This window comes from Solea senegalensis, linkage group LG2, assembly GCF_019176455.1.
Source record: "Solea senegalensis isolate Sse05_10M linkage group LG2, IFAPA_SoseM_1, whole genome shotgun sequence".
In the NCBI taxonomy this organism is placed as follows: domain Eukaryota; kingdom Metazoa; phylum Chordata; class Actinopteri; order Pleuronectiformes; family Soleidae; genus Solea; species Solea senegalensis.
In genome coordinates this window covers 31,978,199-31,996,407 of record NC_058022.1, presented here as the reverse complement: position 1 = coordinate 31,996,407, position 18,209 = coordinate 31,978,199, and the positions used below count along the sequence as shown (strand labels likewise).

The 18,209-nt window shown below is 41.4% G+C and overlaps 1 protein-coding gene and 1 non-coding gene across 2 annotated transcripts; one reads left to right on the top strand and one right to left on the bottom strand.

The window, feature by feature from the left end:
* Positions 1–44: 44 nt before the first annotated feature.
* On the bottom strand, positions 45–16,269 carry LOC122765347 (N-chimaerin). The gene is made up of 15 exons (XM_044019554.1): positions 16,232–16,269; positions 15,785–15,897; positions 13,931–13,969; positions 13,757–13,812; positions 11,605–11,636; positions 11,357–11,470; positions 9,915–10,041; positions 9,661–9,822; positions 6,099–6,176; positions 5,497–5,581; positions 4,919–5,092; positions 3,059–3,136; positions 2,845–2,982; positions 2,648–2,753; positions 45–2,555 (listed from the first exon to the last, which is right to left on the bottom strand). Exons 2-15 carry the CDS (start codon positions 15,801–15,803, stop codon positions 2,384–2,386), a joined length of 1,380 nt encoding a protein of 459 aa, XP_043875489.1. The 5' UTR covers positions 15,804–15,897; positions 16,232–16,269; the 3' UTR covers positions 45–2,383.
* Positions 16,270–16,486: 217 nt separating this feature from the next.
* Positions 16,487–16,560, top strand: trnai-aau. Its single transcript has one exon. It is a non-coding gene; the product is annotated as a tRNA-Ile (tRNA).
* Positions 16,561–18,209: the final 1,649 nt, after the last annotated feature.

The following is an 18,209-nucleotide window of genomic DNA, read 5'->3' as shown; positions in this document are numbered from 1 at the left end:
ATATAAAGGTGGGAATACAGTATGTAAGGAATAGTACTCAAAGCCATAATTAATAATTTAATTCCACCATGCATAAACCATATAGAAAATCCTTTACAGCAGTGACAATTATAAAAAAAAAAACACATGTCATGATGGAGGGCTCACTATTTGTAACTGATGCTAGTTAGTTATTGAAGAAATTAACAAACATAAAGGTCAAACACAGCAGTAAAAATAAAGAACAATTAAACAACTAAAACAAAAAAAAACGTATATTACACTTAACTTTTTTTTTACAACTCTGTCTTTGCTTTGTAAAGTGTGTCTTGCAGCGTGGCGGCAAGTCGCCGCTGCTTTGCAAATGAAGAACATTAATTAGTAAGATGTCGTTAGTGGTCCCCCGACAGAAATGGGGGGGGGTGTCGAAATAAATGAGTGTGTGTTATTAGCGACCAGGGATTGGGGAGTCAAATGGCAGAAAACAGAGAATTCAAACACATCATTGTCCCACATTACATACTGCTCTTCTGTATTTTCAATCATTTCACATTTTTGATGACTTTCAAGTAGGAGAATCTGTCTGTACAAGGCAGAGTCCGCAGATCAAAAACCTATTTAATTGGTCCCTTGTTTTATTCATGAGAAAACAATATTAACTCTTGAGTATTTCACAGTTACGGCCTCCCCGTCAATAGGCACACTGAGCAGGGAAGGAATATTACACTGATGAAAAACTACAAATACTCATACAACCTTGAACACTTATTAATCTTTTTGTACCACATTTTTTCGCTTTTAATTTTTCCAGGATGGGATGCGCGATATTCAAATTTTTACAGTATCCAACATTTAGTTATCTTTGAATTAACAAGGCCAATAATTATTTAGTTATCCGTGTAGTAGCTGCATCCAGGCATCTGCATCTTAACACTGCTCAAGTATAATACTGCTTTTTTTCTTTTTAGACAAAAATGTACATAAACCCAAAGCAAAAACAACATAAAGCACTGTTTCAATTCAATGATGATGCGCGTCTCACTTCACAATCTGCCCCTGCTGTAAAATATGACCACTAACACTTATTACTGAGGTTTTCCCCAAGCATCGCACAGCCTGACGCTGAGCTTTCAGGAGGGTTTTCATCCTGAAGCTGGAAGGTGGAGAAGCGTGAGAACATCAAATAGATTCCGAAACAGTGACAAAAAAAAGGGGGAATCATTCATTTTACAGCTCCAATACTGAGTGTAATTACACTGCAACAACACTGGTTAACACTGGCCGTCGTCAACTATTTTGATATTTTTTTTCAATAATTAAAACAAGCTTTCTGATTTTTCAGCTTCTTAAATGTGAATATTTTCTGGTTTCTTTGCGTCATATCACAAAGAAATCATTAAATCAAGAGTCATTTCGGTTTGAGAAAATCATCATTTCCAGGTTTGGTAAACAACCGTCGACATTTTCCCACATTTTATCAAATAAGTACTTGATTTATGAAGAAAATAATGTACAGATTAACTGATTGAAGGTTAATTGCAGCCCGAGTTGATTTTCTATGTTATATAACTGTAAAACTAATGTTGCTGGGGTTTAATTACACATAAGAGCTGCACAGAATTAACAAAAAACAAAAGTACTGCAAACACAATAGGTCCAAGTCACTTCAGTTCCAGGTGAGTTATTCACACTTTCCATTCATTCTTCATCCATTCATGCATTAGTCCATTCATCCAGCTGTTCACTGTTACAACACCAGGGCTTCTACTCTGTCCCGGAGAGGATGAAAAGGACACGACACGTCTTCTTACAGTCACAGTTTGACACTAACTTGGAAGCGGCGCTTCTTCATTTTATTCTACTGAAACAATGAGTGGCCACTAGGTGGCACTTTGTCCTCACCAGCATTTTTCAATTGGTTCCAATGCAGAGCGGAGCTTTTTAAAACGATGGCTGATCTTCTTTCTAGTCTCCCCCCAAATAAGCAGGGTGAGGACGGCTAACTATATATATATATATATAAAAAGTCAAGGCATCCATTTAAGAAGAAAAAAGATGTGAACATGAGGTTGGATCGCAGTGTTTCTCTTTTCTCCACAAAGAAAGGGAATGATTCTTTAAACCTTTTTGTGAAGTTGTAACATTACATTTTGTAAAAGCTTCAAGTTGGTTTTATTGATTAAGTTTTACTTCATTCAAACGTAGTGAAAACACTGCGTCCTTCCACTTCCACTCAAGTGTCTCATCTTTGCAAACCGCCGCCTCCTTCACTGCTCATGTATCGTGCGTGTTTCTCCTTCATTTTCATCTGTCCACAATAAGTCAGTGCACACTGTACGAGCATCTGTGTCCTTCCTCTCCTCCTCCTCCTCCTCCTTAGAAGAATATTACCCCTCCTTTCCTCTCAGAACAGCACGTCTTCATTGGTAATAAGCATCTCCACCACCAGTCTCTGATATCGTATGTCATTGAGTGCCGTCATGGCGTCCAGGTCGGGGGCCCTCATCAGTGTCGGGCCAAAGACGATGCCCAGGTTCTCGCTGGGCATCAGGTTGTCCTTGTCGCACTGGGTCACCCTGGACGGACACACAAAAACACAAGGATTCAAGCCAAATAAGAAACTTCACAAGTTAAATCAGCTGTGAGTGAAGCCGCGGCTTATTCCGACCTCTTGAGGTGAGCCATGAGGTATCGCAGAGTCTCGCAGTGAGCCGGCGGCAGCAGCTTCAAGGACTCATGGAGCGACTCCAGCCTTTTCTCTGGGTCTGAGACCTCTGTGAAAGACAAACGTGATAAATACCGCACTGGAAATTGGATCAAATTATGGCTCAAATCTCGTATGACATGAAGAGCATCGGGCCGTACTTGCGGTTTCTATGAATCGTGGGTAGGCGTCGTATGTGATGAGGGGGATGGGCAGCTCTCTGAAGTAGAGTTTAAGGGCTCCCGTGATGATGTTGATGTCCTCGTAAGCATTTGAGGAAATGTCTGCTTTCTCTCCATCTGCGGAGAAATTTAATATATCAATGAGTGACTGTGTTGATATACCGACAGATAACGGAAGATGAAGGAGTCTCACCTCGGTCAAACGCCAGCTTGACGTCTTCGATGAGCTCACTGAAGCCTGATATTCTGTACAAACCCTCCGACTGAAGACCTGCAGGACAACAAGGAGAGTTGGAGGAATCAAACCTGAGCTTCAGGGTAATTAATAATCACTTTTAGAGCTTTGATTATTGGCTACACTCTCTGTATCTGATTAATAATGTAGGAGACTTCTATGGTGATAACATTTTCTGGCTTTAGCCTCTCAAAAGCAAATAATGTCACTTTGAAGAAAGAAGACATTTTAAAAGGTCCAGTGCATATAATTTAGGGGAGCCAAAACTTGTGCTTACAATTGTGCTTTTAAAATCATAAATAATATAAAATTAGCACCCCTTTTTTCCTCTTTCTTGAGAAAAACAATATTTAGATAGTCAAATAAAGCAATAATACAATTAAGTTGTCTTTTTTCCTTGAAAACTACGTTCAAAGAGCATAAAGCAGTGATACCTAGGCTGATAGGGGACCAATAAAAACACATAACACTCTAAAATCACTTTTAACAAAGTTTTAGCCAAAAAAGTTCTTTCTTTCAGAAAAGAACAACTGTCACATATATAATTCTAATAAAACTATAATAAGTCTATAGTTTTAAATTACATTTACATGATGACATATACATGGTCCATAATCTAACCATCAATGCCATTTAACGCTGTGACGACAGTCAATAAAGTGAATTTAAATCAACACTGATGTTCAGCTGATAAATTGGGAGCGTCTGTAATTTCCAGACATAATTATAGCGACTCTTTTTTGGAGCTACTTTATCGAACGGTGTCAGTTACTTGGGAAAATATGTAGGTAGGTCCTCTGTGGGGATGTTCCAGTCGAGTACAATTACTTCAACTTAAATGTCTTTATTGATTTAACGTATTAATTAGACTCTGGTCTCGAACTGCAGTCGATAACTGCAAACTGCTGTGTGTGGCAGCGTTTATTCTGCCTGGGAACACACCTTTACATAGATATGGCTTTTTTTGTCAACAACATACTACTTATTGTGTTAGTCTGACTAAAATGGGACTTTTAAAACACATGTAAAATCTGACTGAAATGGTACTAAACTAACACCCAAATAATGCGATTGGTAGTTGAATTATTACTGCATTTATTCCTGAAAAGGACCATTTATACGCTAAATTTGCGTATCGTGGGGGGCAGTATTAGAGTCAACAGTCCAATCAGTCAGAAGAAAGGACGAAGAAGCGACCTAAGCTGCAGTGTCCAATTTAAGACATTTTCCCTGGTTTATCCCTGCAGTCAGAAAACAGAGAGTGACTTCCAGGCACTTGGCTTCACTCACTGTCGTGCTGTGGTTTGATTTCAAGGGGCTGTTCAATGAAGCAAGTTGTGAAAAGTTGTGGCGGACATACAGAAATATTGAAAATGCCACTGGTGCTGCCGCTTCTCCACTCGCCGACACCAATGAGCAACACGATGACTCACATTCAGTGGTCTTACATTCCACCGCCACGAAATCCGCCTGTGTTTCAGTCTATTTTCGACTCAAGCGCAATAAAAATAACCTCTCAGTGTTTGTTGATGCTTTCCAACTCGGTGCTCGGCACTACCCTCTAGTGGAAGTACTGCGTAAGCCTCCGTACCGATGCAAAAGACGCGCGGAGATCTGTAGTGTAGTGACGGAGAAAACGTTACAACAAGTAATCGCGAGGTGAACTGGAAACCACCTACTACTACCAAGCTGAAAGCGGGCGTATCGCCACCTAGTGTACCGGAGGCAGACAACAAATAAAGTGAGCGGAACAATTAAAAGACGTAGTTAAGCTACAGTATGTCGACATAGGGACATACAGTACTGACTGCGTCTCACCTCTAGCCTCGATTTCCTGGATGCACATGTCGACCACCATCGGCCTCTTGGTGTTGTGGGCTTTGACGAGCGTGGTCAGGTCACAGCTGTACACCTTCTTGACGTGCCGCAGGTCCGGCTGGCAGTCGTTGGGCACGACTTTGGAGCACTGCTTATGGACGTTCAAGCCGCAGTCTGTCAGGGAGGAAAGACAGAAGTCAGCTCTACCAGCAGTTTGTTATTGATTGATTGATGTATTGATTTATTTTAATTCTGTCTGTACTTGTGTTGTTTTTAAATGCTCGTGTACAACACACTGAATCTATGAATCTACAAAGGACGAGCTGGTAAAAAGCAGCATTTGGAAATAGACGCTGCAGATGCACCCACACACCGTCACGATCGCACTGGAACCAAGTTGAATATTTTAACATTTAAAAAGTGGATGAGTCAAACGGCAGAAGTGACGGCTAACTTTAGCCCGCCGTCCCACTTCCTGAGGTGGAGGTGGAGGTGGAGAAGGAGGAGGAGGCAACACGCAACAGTTGAGATACAAGCATACAGTGTGTAAATGTGTGATCACATTTTGTGGTTCTCACCTGCACACTTGACTCCCTGAGCGATGAGACCCCACATGAAGTTGGCACAGTACTCGCACCAGTGAGGCCCCCTGAACGTATGAACCTAGCGCAGGAGATGAGGACAGTGGAGAAAATGATGTTTATTTGTGTGTTACTTTATTCTTAAAAGTGATTTAAGAGACATCAAGGTTTTCTTACGCAATAACAGACACTGACAAAAGAGCGGTGGAGACATAATGGAGGTCCTGAGAGGGCGGACAGAGTTTAACTCTGTCCCATTTATTGCATAAATTGGTTCTATATAAGGAAATGCAAATGATCTTTGTCACTTCATAGTGCTGTGTGTGTCAGTGTGTGCGTGTGTGTGTTCACACACATTTCTCTGGAGCTCAGTAAACTGTGGCCCTGACCTTTGTGTTCTTTATTAATGGCCACTTGTAATATGGAAATAAGGCAAACAAAAGCTGAACGCTTGACATGTAAATGTGGAAATGTGTGTGTGTGTGCGCTCTCTGAGGTAAATTTAAATAAGACCCCATGAGCTGAATCAGCAACTCTTTACACACACACACACACACACACACACGCAGAGGATTTGCAAAGCGAAATCATTCCCTCACCTTGAAGTTGTGGACCTTCTCGTACTTGGGCGCCAAGTCGCTCTCCCTCAGTGTCGCCCGCCGCACCAAAGACGTGAGCTGTGAAAGGGCAAAAGATCTGATTGGTCGCCAGAAGGTGGAAGCAGGGGAGGTGGGTTTAGAAGGGGCTGGTGCCCGCTTGAGAAAGGTCCCTGAGCCCGTGCCGGGGTCAGATGTGCTGCCAGAGACTGGCAGGGAGGGAATTGAACCAGTGCTGACATTTAGCCCAAGCGCGGCCGTAAACAAAGAGCCCTTCTGACTTGTGTCCTTCTTGGCTCGCCTGCGCGTTTGCTTTTTCCCTCTTTTAGTCATGTGTGACTCACGGCTCGGCATCGTGGCATGTGCCGTTTCGGTGTGGAAGTTTTAAAACAAAACCTTGGCTTTTGACACCAAAACCTGAATCCCGTGAATAAAAAACAATTAAAAAAACAAGGAAAAACTGTAACCGAATAAAAAAGAAAAGGGGTAAATATGATGCAAGAGCTGGATTTTCAAATCACATCAACAACATCCCAAAGCGAGGAGCTGAAATAGATCAGCCAATCACATCAGCTCAGCATGCTGATGGCGCTGCATGCTGCAATTCCAGTTCACAAAAACGAAGCTCATAAAAGATCTAAATAAGAAGAATTTAAAAGAATACAATTCAACAAATCTCCAATCCTCGCAGAAATCCCTCAAACCAAAGTGCTGCGGCACAGTGAGCGCTCCAATCCCTGTCTCGTGTTGGTGAGCGCTTCAGCCCACATGGCTCAGTGTGTGCGTTAATCTGCTTTCCCTCTACACACTCACCAGGCAGAACCAGCAGAGGAGGAGGAAGAGGAGGAGGCAGGGGGGGGGCGGAGTGAGCAAGGCGAGGAAGAGGAGGTGATGGGGGGAGGCTGAGCTACGGAGCCGTAATGGATGAATTTAACAGGTCACATTGAGAGGAGCGGGAGCCAATCAGAATAGCCGTGATTCTTGTTGTTTTTGCCACCAATCCTGCCGACCTCATCAGTCCCAGGAGAGAAGGAGGAGGAGGAGGAGAAGGAGGAGGAGGGGGGGAGAATGAGCTGTTTATTTCATTCTCTCGTTCGCACTTTGCGTTCCTCTTTGTTTCGCTCCGTTCCTCCTCATCACCAGCTCCTCCACCGCTGATGTTCCACGGGTTTCTGCGACACTGTAAACAAGCGTCTGCATCTGCTGTGGTTCATCAATTTCCGCCAGAAGAGAAGAAACACAATGAAAGCGCACTTTCAACCTGAAGAAATTCCCTTTTCTGGTTAAAAGGAATAGTTTTTTTTAAACCAGAGTCCATTGACAAAAACACAGCACAAAGGAGTTGCTGCTCCACCACTGACTTTATATTTGGATTAAATCCAAATGAAAGCTTTCAAACACCCAAAGTCACAAAATATGTATAAACTAAATATGAAACCCAAAATTAACTTTGTCTAATCAACTTTTAGATGAAAATAAAAATGCTTTAGGGCACTTATAAAAGAGGAAACTCCACCTGTGACGATAAATGGCCAATGCTAATGATTAAAAATTGCAAACTCAGCCATTAACCGCTAAAAATAGCACAACTGAGCATATGCATGGAGGTAAGATGAGGTACATTTGCACCTGTGCAGGACTGCAGGTATGGTTTCCTGTCAGAAAAGTGGCCTTCAACTGGTATCGATTTTATACAACGTGTAATCTGTTTCTCTATTGTTTCACGACTCTATGAATCCTTTAAAATGTTGCCTCTGGGGAGGATGAGGACGCTGGAATCTGGTTTTTCCCTCTGCCTAATGTCAACAAAACAGCAGGAGGGCACTAAATCCTGTTACTCTGCAACAACCTACACGCTTTATGCTCTTTGAATACTAATAAAAACTGATTTTTTGGTGACGTCCTCAGCAGATATCACCAAGAAAAACGCGAATTTCCAGCCACGCAACAGATTCAAATTCCCTTATCCTCGGCTCATGTACACAACACAGTGAATATGTATGACTTGGTCATGGTTTTTTAATGACTGCTTTTTTTCACACTGTGTTGAGACAGACTGCGTTGCTAACAATAGAGCAACACGATTACACACACAGATCTAGAACTATACGTAGATGAAGGAAGAAATACTCTACGAAATGTGATTAAAGGTGCATTAGAAAATGAAATCTCCACTTAGCGATCGTCCCCGTCACCGTCTCGTGAATCTAATCCCATAACAAGCCCTTTAAAGAATTAATTTTTAAAGCTGCATCGCCTCAACCGCGTCTTCATCAGCCCCTGTGTGGGCCGTAAAAGCTGCATTTAACGCAACATAAACACCGATTAGCTGCGTTAACGTCAACATATATGAAATATGCATTTCCTGACTTCCCTACAGGCAGAGAGAGCGAGCGCGAGAGAGAGACCTCTGGTCTCAATGTCACAAACCACACTGCTTTGTCTGCAAATCCACCCAATTATAAAAGCACACACGTACACTGGACCATCCAACACACACATTCTTGTGCTGTATTCTTAGTGAGGACACTTTTAAATATAATGTTATCCATAATAACTTAATGTCTAACCCAAACCGAATCCAACCCTAAAGCCTAAAAATGAGGTTTTAACCCCGCAAAAGGCTCTTTTAAGTCGTGAGGACCAGCCAAAATGCACTTGCTTCTTATGGTTTATAAATGTTTTGGTCCTCAAGAAGATATACATACAAGCACACACATGTGCACATGTGCAGACAGTGATGAATGAGGTGCAGTGTAGGTGGTCACGCACTGCGGGTCACACAAGGCCTCAGGAGGCTCCGCAGCGGTGTAACAGATAAACGCGTCAAATGTTGCACACCACAAGTGTCGTGTGCGCTCGGTGTCCAGCGCGAGCGGGCTGTGCATGTTTATATTCATGAGCGAGGTTCTCGTCGCGGTCGCGCAAGCACTTCTCCTCTTTTGTTTTCAACCACCCCCAAAACAAAAGAAAAGAAAAGAAATTTAGACACCCGCGCGAACAAACCGCGATTGCCTCAAAGCTGAATGGAAACAAACGAGGCAACAACTGCAAACTCCATTCATGAACATGGCTTTCGGGAGGTAGGCGGTTTCTGCAGGCAAGCTGCTGTTATGCAATTTTACTGCAGAGCCCTTGGCTGGAGGCCATCTCTCCTCTGCATCCATCCTCCTCCTCCTCCTCCTCTCACCATGTTCATCAACTCACATGCTTCCATCTCAGTTCTGTACAAACACAAACTTTTCTCACCTTTACCCTTGTTTTAGCTCTGCACTTTTTCCCAATACTTACCAATAAAGACAAAACTGCCAACTAGTTTGGAGCATACTATCCATTCACTGTGGTGTATATCATTGTTTTATACCTATTTCCACATAATGGAATAATGAGGATGCTATATATGAGAACACTGACTGAATATAATAAAGAGTGCAACCCACACTACCAATAACAGAATAATACATCCATCATCATCTGTTTAACAGTGTTTTCCATGATAGTGAGCACGGCCAGTCCACTGTCATTGTTTTAAACATACATGACATAGGATAGCGAGCGTTCTCACCCTCTCCTCTGCATTGCAGTCATCTTTGACCGCAGCAGGTCCATCAGGAGCCTCAGGGCTTTGTGGCAGGTGTTTCTTCAGAGTGGGCTCCTGGTTCAGAGTGGTGTAGCCCACATGCTCGTAGATCGGGTTTATGGTCATCTTAGCGATGTACTCCGCCGCCTGACAGGGGAGAGGGCAGTTTCAAACATCGACGTGCAGTCAGAGGTTTTGTTTCCAGGGGTTTGTGTGTGCCTCTTAATACAAACACACACCTTTGTCTCTATGTAGAGCGTGATGAGACCGTCCGTGACCAGGTCATGGATGGACTCGAACCTCTTCTCCCCGACAAAGTGCTTCCCGTCATGGTAGAGACGGAAGTTTCTCGTCTGGTTCCCAAATCTGACGAGAGGGAAGAAGAAGGAAAGAAGTATGAGAGGTACATACTGGGGGAATTTTAATTCCAAGTTCTCAATTACTTGATGTACGTACATATTAAAAGTCATGGAAACTAGGACAACAAACACTGAACAGAAAAAAGTTACTGTAACTATAGTATAGTTAACTAGAGTTACAGATGTGCACTAAAAGTTTAAGTCTAGTTTTAAAGCTTAAGATCTTACTTAAATGTCCATTTTGGATATAACATGATCAAAATTGATCACGGGGACAATTTAAACAGAGCCAAACGCAGCCGTTTACTTAAAATAGTGACTCTGAACTGGGCCAACACACGAGTTCTGCTCCTCAGCGAATCACCACGAAACCACCTCGAGACAAAACCGAGTCAGTCCATCATTAACCCAGAATCCAACCTTTCCTTTCTCTAACAAACCCCGAACTGGGACCCAAGTTTCTGACTGTGGTGTATTTATGGAATGTAATTATAACCAGAGGGATGGAGGAGACGGAGTGAAATGTGCAGGTGGAAGAATGACGCGACTATGAATAGAACAAACTGACCCAAAACTGCATGCAAATGGAGCCATGCACCCATTTAAAAAGTGTGACACCTACTCTGAGGAACTGACAGCTCCCATTCACGTCAAACTTAACTGCGATTCATCTGCAACTTTTAATCATTTAGTTTTTGTTTTAGGTTCTTTGGATTCAGCTTCTGCTCTTCTGTGACAACTGAAGTGCCTCTGAGCAAGAAATAGGCTCACTACCTGCTATAATGATTCCTAAAACGTCAAATTTGTTGTGCACAGTTAGAGACAAACACAAGAACAGATTCACTGGACGGTGGAGTGGTGGTGGAGCCATGTGAGTTAAGAGATGAGCGCTGCTGAGCAGCTTAAAACTACCTTAAAAGTAACATGAGGTTAAAACCCTCACACCTGATCTCACAAATACCTGGCGGCCTGTTCACATGAGCACATTGATCTTTCACAAAGATGCAAACTGCCCCTTATGGCCACTCTAAATAAGAAACAGTATCATCCACAAGGAAAGCCACTCTGTTAATATATAATAATAATTTATTCTATGGTTTATGTTTTCAAAATTTCCATTTTGCTATGAATTGTCAGTTGATTTTAACAAAAATAAAAAAAATCTTTATTTCTCCCAATTTACTGGGCTTCATGTTCAAGACTTAAAGATATAAAGATTCAAATACAGCTCAGGTTATTTAGGATTGTATGAGTCTCCCTAAATTTGCCAAACACACACACACACACACACACAGATATTTACTGTGTATATAAAAACAAACCTTAGAGCCAACGTGTATGTGCCTGGCTGTCTCTGACTCTCTCTGATGAGGTAGCTGCCTTCAGCCTGACTCAGTAACTGGTCGGCCTCTTCTCTTGAGATCATCCCATGGTACCTGGACAGAGAGGAAGAGGAGGAGGAGGAAGAGGGGGAAAGTATTGGCATTTTTGAGTTGAAAAAAAAAAAAACAGCACTTGAAGTGAAGGGAAAAATTCAATGGAAATGAAAACACACAGAATGCAAACTCACTCTCTGCCATAGTATTTAGGTCGGTTGTCCACCTGCAGAAAAAAAAGAATAAATCACATTTGAATCAAATCAACCTGCAAAGAGAAAAAAGTTTTTTTTTCTTTTACGTTTTACAATTTAAAAGTGGGGTTTATGTTTCCAACTGTCTTGTGGGTACAGAAACAGTACAACAAGCGGGTTTTTATTTACAAAAGACCACGCGGGGAACTCTACAGTGGGTCCAAAGTCAATACAACGATGTCAACAATCGAGTGTGTGAAATGTCACTGCCTCCCAGATAATAATAATACCTGCTGTGTGCTCTTGCCGAATGTTTTGGCACATTCACGTGAGTGCGAGTGTGTGGAGAATATTGCACGAGTCAGATAAAAGAGGCGGAACGTTTCTGTTGTGCTCCACAAAAATTGCTGTTGAGCCAATAAATCAACAAAGACCCGACAAGCGGTGGTGAATATTAATTCCTACGCTCTGTGTGTATGTGTGTGTGTGTGTGTGAAGTGCATTTGTCAAAGATTTGTCACAATAAAGTGAATATTAGGATCCAAACGTCAGCTTTTACAGTCCATAAGAAGTGAGTACAATAATAAAATTTGGTGTTGGAGCTAGTCAGGGAGGGAATCAAGCATGTTCACCTCTGGATGTTTCCCAGTACTGCGCTCAAAGGCCCTAACAGCCGTCACTAATGCTCACCCAACCTCCTGCTGAGCTGAAGGATAAAAAAAGGTGTTTGAAAGAAGAAGAAGAAGACAATCTCAATGTCCCGCTGCAGAGCAGGTTTTTTAAAAGAAATGATGAAATAAATTGTTGCACGGTGAAACCTTGTGCAGCGCACAACGAGGCAGCAATAACTTCAAGTTAAAGTTGAGAACAAATTAAAGCAGAAAATTGACTAATAATGTGCTGTGCACTCATATCTAGCCAATAAAGCACATGTAATTCTGATTCTCCCTTTTTTTCCTTCTTCTATCATCTTGATTCACAACATGAAACGTTCATATTTTCCAAGCGAAAAAGGAGCAGGAGAAAAAGCAGCTGCCTGTAAAAGCAGTCAGTATTATTTTCCTTCTTTTCTCTTCATGGTGAAGCTAACTTTTCTCGATTGACATTTGCAAAGACATTGAAGATCCTGACCGAGCATCTGTGGCATGGAAAGGTTGAAACAAGGACCTTTGTTTTCACTAGAAATGATAATAATTATTGCTGCTCCTAAGCCCGTGTTGGGATCCTCTTATTGCTTGTTTTGTTAGCACCAAGAGTCACAACCAAAACATTATAACTCATGGTCTTACAAAGTCAACCAGACATAACACAAATGAATAAGCAGCAGCTTATTGGTGCATCATTAAACCACATATGGCTGGACTCCCTGAAGACAACATGGGGCTGGTGGCAGCACTGAGGTGGTGGCGGGTGGCCAATCCATCCGTCTGCTGCTTTTAACTAGGTCAGCACCCATTACCTGACCAGGCCAGGGAATCGAAACCAACAGCTATTTATCAAGCATCTCACACACACACACACACACACACACACATCTGGTGGTTGCCTCTCAATGAGGTAGACATGCTGGTGCGTGGCATTTTGTGAATATCAGCAATACTGTGTCTCACCTGGATGCCCTGGGCCAGGACGCTGCCTCTGCTAACACTTAGTCCACTACTTACAAAACACATATGGAGCTTTACATTTGTGTATTCATTTATTTATGAAGTTATTTCAGTGTAACCCACAATAGCACGTCCACTAACAACATTTATTGAGCTTCAAAATTCAAAATTTAGACTATTTTATGCTGCAAATGTCAAAAAGTTGAAGTTTTTGGACAAGCTACTGTATCCATTTATGTATTTTTGTGCTCATGCAACAAACTTTTACTACAACATATGACATACATTAGTTTCCATCTCTTTGTCTTCCCAAACTTCTTTATACTGTTCTTACTTAATTTATGCTGGGGTTTTTTTATGTATACAATTAATTTCTTCTTGTAAAGTATGTTCTACATTTATTTATATATATATATATATATATATATATATATATATATATATATATATAGTTCTTCATAATAAAGTTGATTATTGTTATTATATTGTGATAATATGACACTGAACACCGCAAACTGGTCAACAATGTAAGAGGATGTCCTCACCTCACAGGTGCAGGTGAGTCGGCGTGGGTGAGGTGCCTCCTGCTGGAGTTGGTATACTAGGGGCGAAAATACACAGCGATCAATGAGTAAAACTAAAAACAAACACATGTACACAGGTATATCACAGTTATAATCAGGATTATAATCCAGTGTGTCTCAAAAATGGACACTTACAATAAGACTTCCACACTGGTGGTCTGTATTCATCATGATCTGGAAAGAGAAAAAGCACAGTTATGGATAAAACAGTTGCAACAGTGCTCTACAACTTCACTTCCTTCGCTACAGCGTCCCCATGTGGACAAAACACAACAGTGTATAAAACATCTAAAACATGTCAAATCAAATGTAATCAAAGACTGGTTTAATGGATGATCTGAGCAATCACCTTATTTTCAAGGACAATTAATTTTCTAATTCATTTTTTGCTCCACCAGCTACATTAAAACAAACAGCTGTTTACTTTACACTGACAGCAAGACACATGAAGCAACAAGGCTTTCAGCTTTCTTTAATTACTTTGTAATTAACCTCAGGATGCACAACTGTTTAATAATGTGCAACTTTTCAAACAACTAAAAAATAAATTGTATTTTAAATTGAGCTGCAGAGCATACAGTAAACTATGCTAACCATTAATAATAGACTATAAGCGCAAAGCCAAATAAATGATTTTAGCCCCAGGCAGTCAGTTGCAGTTAGCTGAACTCTGCAGTGCAGTGGCTACTGAACAGCGGCACATGGAAATACAGTTTTTACACCAAGTAGTTACTGTACTGCACTTAAACATTAAATAATAGTTGTTTAATTAAATTAAATTTTTGCAGCCATTCCTGCAAAAAACTATGAACAATAACAAATAGGGTTCTTATGTAACTGAAACGACCATTGTCAGACTCTGCAGTATTTTGGCCAGCGTCTGACACATTCAAGAACACTTCCACCTTCACTGCATGCATAATAATGCATAATACAGAGTGTTTCCTGTCTTGGTTTACGCTGTGTTCACTCTTCAACACTTATCTATGCAGCAGTTGCCGTCCCCAGTATCCTGTCTTCAAAATAACTCCAGGGTTTAGTGTAAGTAAAGTGTGGCTCGCCTTGCTCCTCGAGGCAACACGGCCTCATAGAGAGTCACACTAATGAGAAAGCAGCAGACACAACATGCAGAGTGCTGACACTCTGTAACGGCTCAAAACTGCTGCAGGCACAGTTGTGATGCACTCGCACACAGCATTTCTTTTGTGGTGAAGAATAATGCTTAATATTGAACTTTCAACGGATTTGGTTCACAGTTGTTGTGCAGTAATATAACGGCATAATGTACATAATCTATCTAATAATCTAACCTATATAAGAGCAAATAAAATGTGTTTACCACACTGTACTATGTAAATATACCCATGTGCTATGTTTAGGTTTTTGTTTTGTAACATTTTAATTTGTGTCTCTTCATAATATGTACATATAGTTTTTCAAAAATGCACAGAAATGTATACAATATCCTATTTCTCCTATATCTTTTATACTATTTACATATATATTTACATATATAGACATATTTTACATGAACCAACCACAAAAAAAAATATATATATATATAGATATAATATGCACTTATTCGCAAATTGATATTATCATTACATTAAACATTGACAGTAAGTGGCAGAGTTTAAATTATATTTACAATAACATTTACACTATGAAAACTATGAAATTATTGCTGAATCATTACTGTATAAGCAGCATTGTAATGGGTGTAGCAGACCTTAGACACTTTCTATAGTTTAATACATACAAAGGGATTGTATTTAATTTACTTATCATATTTGAATAAGATAATCGTGAGTGTTAAACGATAAATAAATGTAGTGGACTATGAAGAACAACATGAGGTGAAATGCAAAGCCTGGGAATTGTACTTAGGATAAGTTGAATTATCTATATAATAATTAAATAAACACAGAAAAAAACGTTCATTTTACACTTAACAGCTATTTTTCTCTAATGTGTGCTGCTGCGGCTTACCAAACACATTCAGGGCCATCTTGACGCTCTGATATGATGATGTTGATAATGGTGAGGAACAATTAATCAGCAGATCCAAATTCCCAGCAAAACGGACCCGCTTAGTTTAAATCCTGAAAGAGAACACAACCACACACACAGATACAAAACACAGTGAATACACTAGTCCGTTACTGTCTGTAAAGATGACGATGGTTAGATGGTGAAAATAGCTGAGTAACGTTTAACAATAAATGACCACATCACAGAGGGGCTAATGTTAGCGGACCCCGCTGTGCTCAGTGTTACTTTAGCGACCACACTGAGACGAGGCTAAGGCGGGACTGACTCTTTATTGTGGGCAAAAAAAATGATTGCAGTTAACCGGTGGATGTGAACCGGCGACGGTGGAAACACGCGCTGTTTTATTCGTCTAACGGTAAGATAATAATAACACGTAGTACTCACATTCACATCCATTCTGCATTGTGGTCGCCATCTTGCTGGGTCACGTGACCAGTCTCGCCCTCTCTACAGGGTCGCTATGGCAACGGACGGGTGCGGGTGCCCATTTGTAAAGAAAGACAGCTTCTGTCGTTACGACGGCGAGGTAAACTTATACACGCGCGCTGTTAGATAGTTAATAAACTATATGATTAAATGTTAACTCGGAGTAGTTGTAGATGTTGTAGAAATGAGGGATAGTCATGGGGCACATACGGTGGCCGGTTAGCTCAGTTGGTTAGAGCGTGGTGCTAATAACGCCAAGGTCGCGGGTTCGATCCCCGTACGGGCCAACCGAACTTTTAAGCTTATCAATTCTCTCAGGTCTTTCAAAATTGAAGTTCCCAGAGCAGCCCGTTATGTTGTCACTCTTCATCTTCTTCTAATTGTAAACGCTGGCAAGCTGTACACGTAGATACTGCTCTCCACAGTTTAAAGGCTCTTCTCATCCTTGTCTCCTCAGTCTCATCGTCTTCTCATCCTTCTTCAACGCAGGTTCATCCACCTTCTAACACCTTTTCCTCCACACTGTGCCAATCTCAGCTGACATAGGGCGACAGTCTGTCAAAGCTCTTAAATGCACTTCAAAATTCTTAATTGCAGATCAAAGTTCTTCAAAGATCTCCACCAAACGACTCTGTCCCCTCCATGGATACATCTCTGGTCTCTTCAGTCTCATTCTCTTCTTATCAGAATAATAGGTGTGTATAATAAGTATATATAATAAGTGTAATGTTACCCCCTACAGTTGAAGGTTTTGGATTCCTCCACCCTCAAAAAGCCACACTACAGAACAAAGAACAAACAGTAAAGGAACAAAGGAGCAAAGGAAGCAGTGACATGACAGAAGAACAGCCTGCCTGAACCTACTGGAAGGACTTATAAGAAGAAGGGATGAAGAGACTGGGCAGATGAGGAAGCACATGGGTGGAGAAACTTTGTTTAAGAGCTCTGAACTACTGAACTGTGAACCTCAAACTGTGGAGGACAGCCTTACACCTCTCAGCGTATAGCCTGTTGGACATTATTACAAGAAGAACGAGAAGTAGGAAAGAGGAGAAGAAGGCGTTCATTCAACATTACAGCTGCCAACTGCCATGAAACACCAAAGAGGTTTGGCCACGTAGCTCTAAAATATACACACACATCACCCAATGTGATTTTCAATAGCACCCTGTAAAGAATTGACAACATGGAATCAAGTACTGGAGGACCTGACTTGGTCATGCCTGTGTTTAAATCTGACTACATGAAACACATCTTCACCACATACGTCATTAAGGCCTTTCCACCAAGGAAGCAAGTGATGGATGGCTGGAATGTAAAAACGCAGGCTGCCAGTCTGCTGACTCAAGTCAGTCATTCAATTGTGTTGGAGATTACCAACACAGCTCTAAACACCTTAGAGCCTCAGATAGGTGCTCACTTTGGCTCATTATTAACAGGACTTTGGCTCAGCCGCTTAGAGCATACGTACGTGACAGAGGTAGACATCATGTCCAGCCTTGGAGATTCTGTTCACCTCGGCCTCGAAGCAGCGCTGGGGCTTACGAGGAAACACGCTTATGTCGCAAACAAAATGAAGGAGCTGATTGCAGTCGAGGTGACACGCGCAGTTAACAAATGGATGAATATCCTTCCACTTAAAACCCCACGGACAAGGCTGCGTTTAATGCAACCGAGGGAAATGGCTAACCTTCTTGCATATGCACTGACGTTGACTGCAACCAAAGAGCCTGAGCCATGTGAAAACAAGGAGCCTGCACAACCGGACATTGCCATCATTTCAGTGAGGTCTGCAAATCTCAACTACAGCGACGAGGAGCTGCTACAGCGAGATAGACACTTTACTTTTTTATTCCTGTCAGCACTGATAATCCACATTTCGAAAGAAACAAAGACATCACTGTACGGCCTGAACTTAGAAGGGATGCTGGCACGT

Excerpts from the sequence above, each read along its gene's own strand:
- LOC122765347 (XM_044019554.1), bottom strand. Across the intron at positions 13,813-13,930 it reads ACCAGTGTGGAAGTCTTATT|TATACCAACTCCAGCAGGAG; the intron begins GTAAGTGTCCAT and ends TTTCGCCCCTAG. Across the intron at positions 6,177-9,660 it reads ACTGCAATGCAGAGGAGAGG|CTCACGTCTTTGGTGCGGCG; the intron begins GTGAGAACGCTC and ends GCCCTTTCACAG.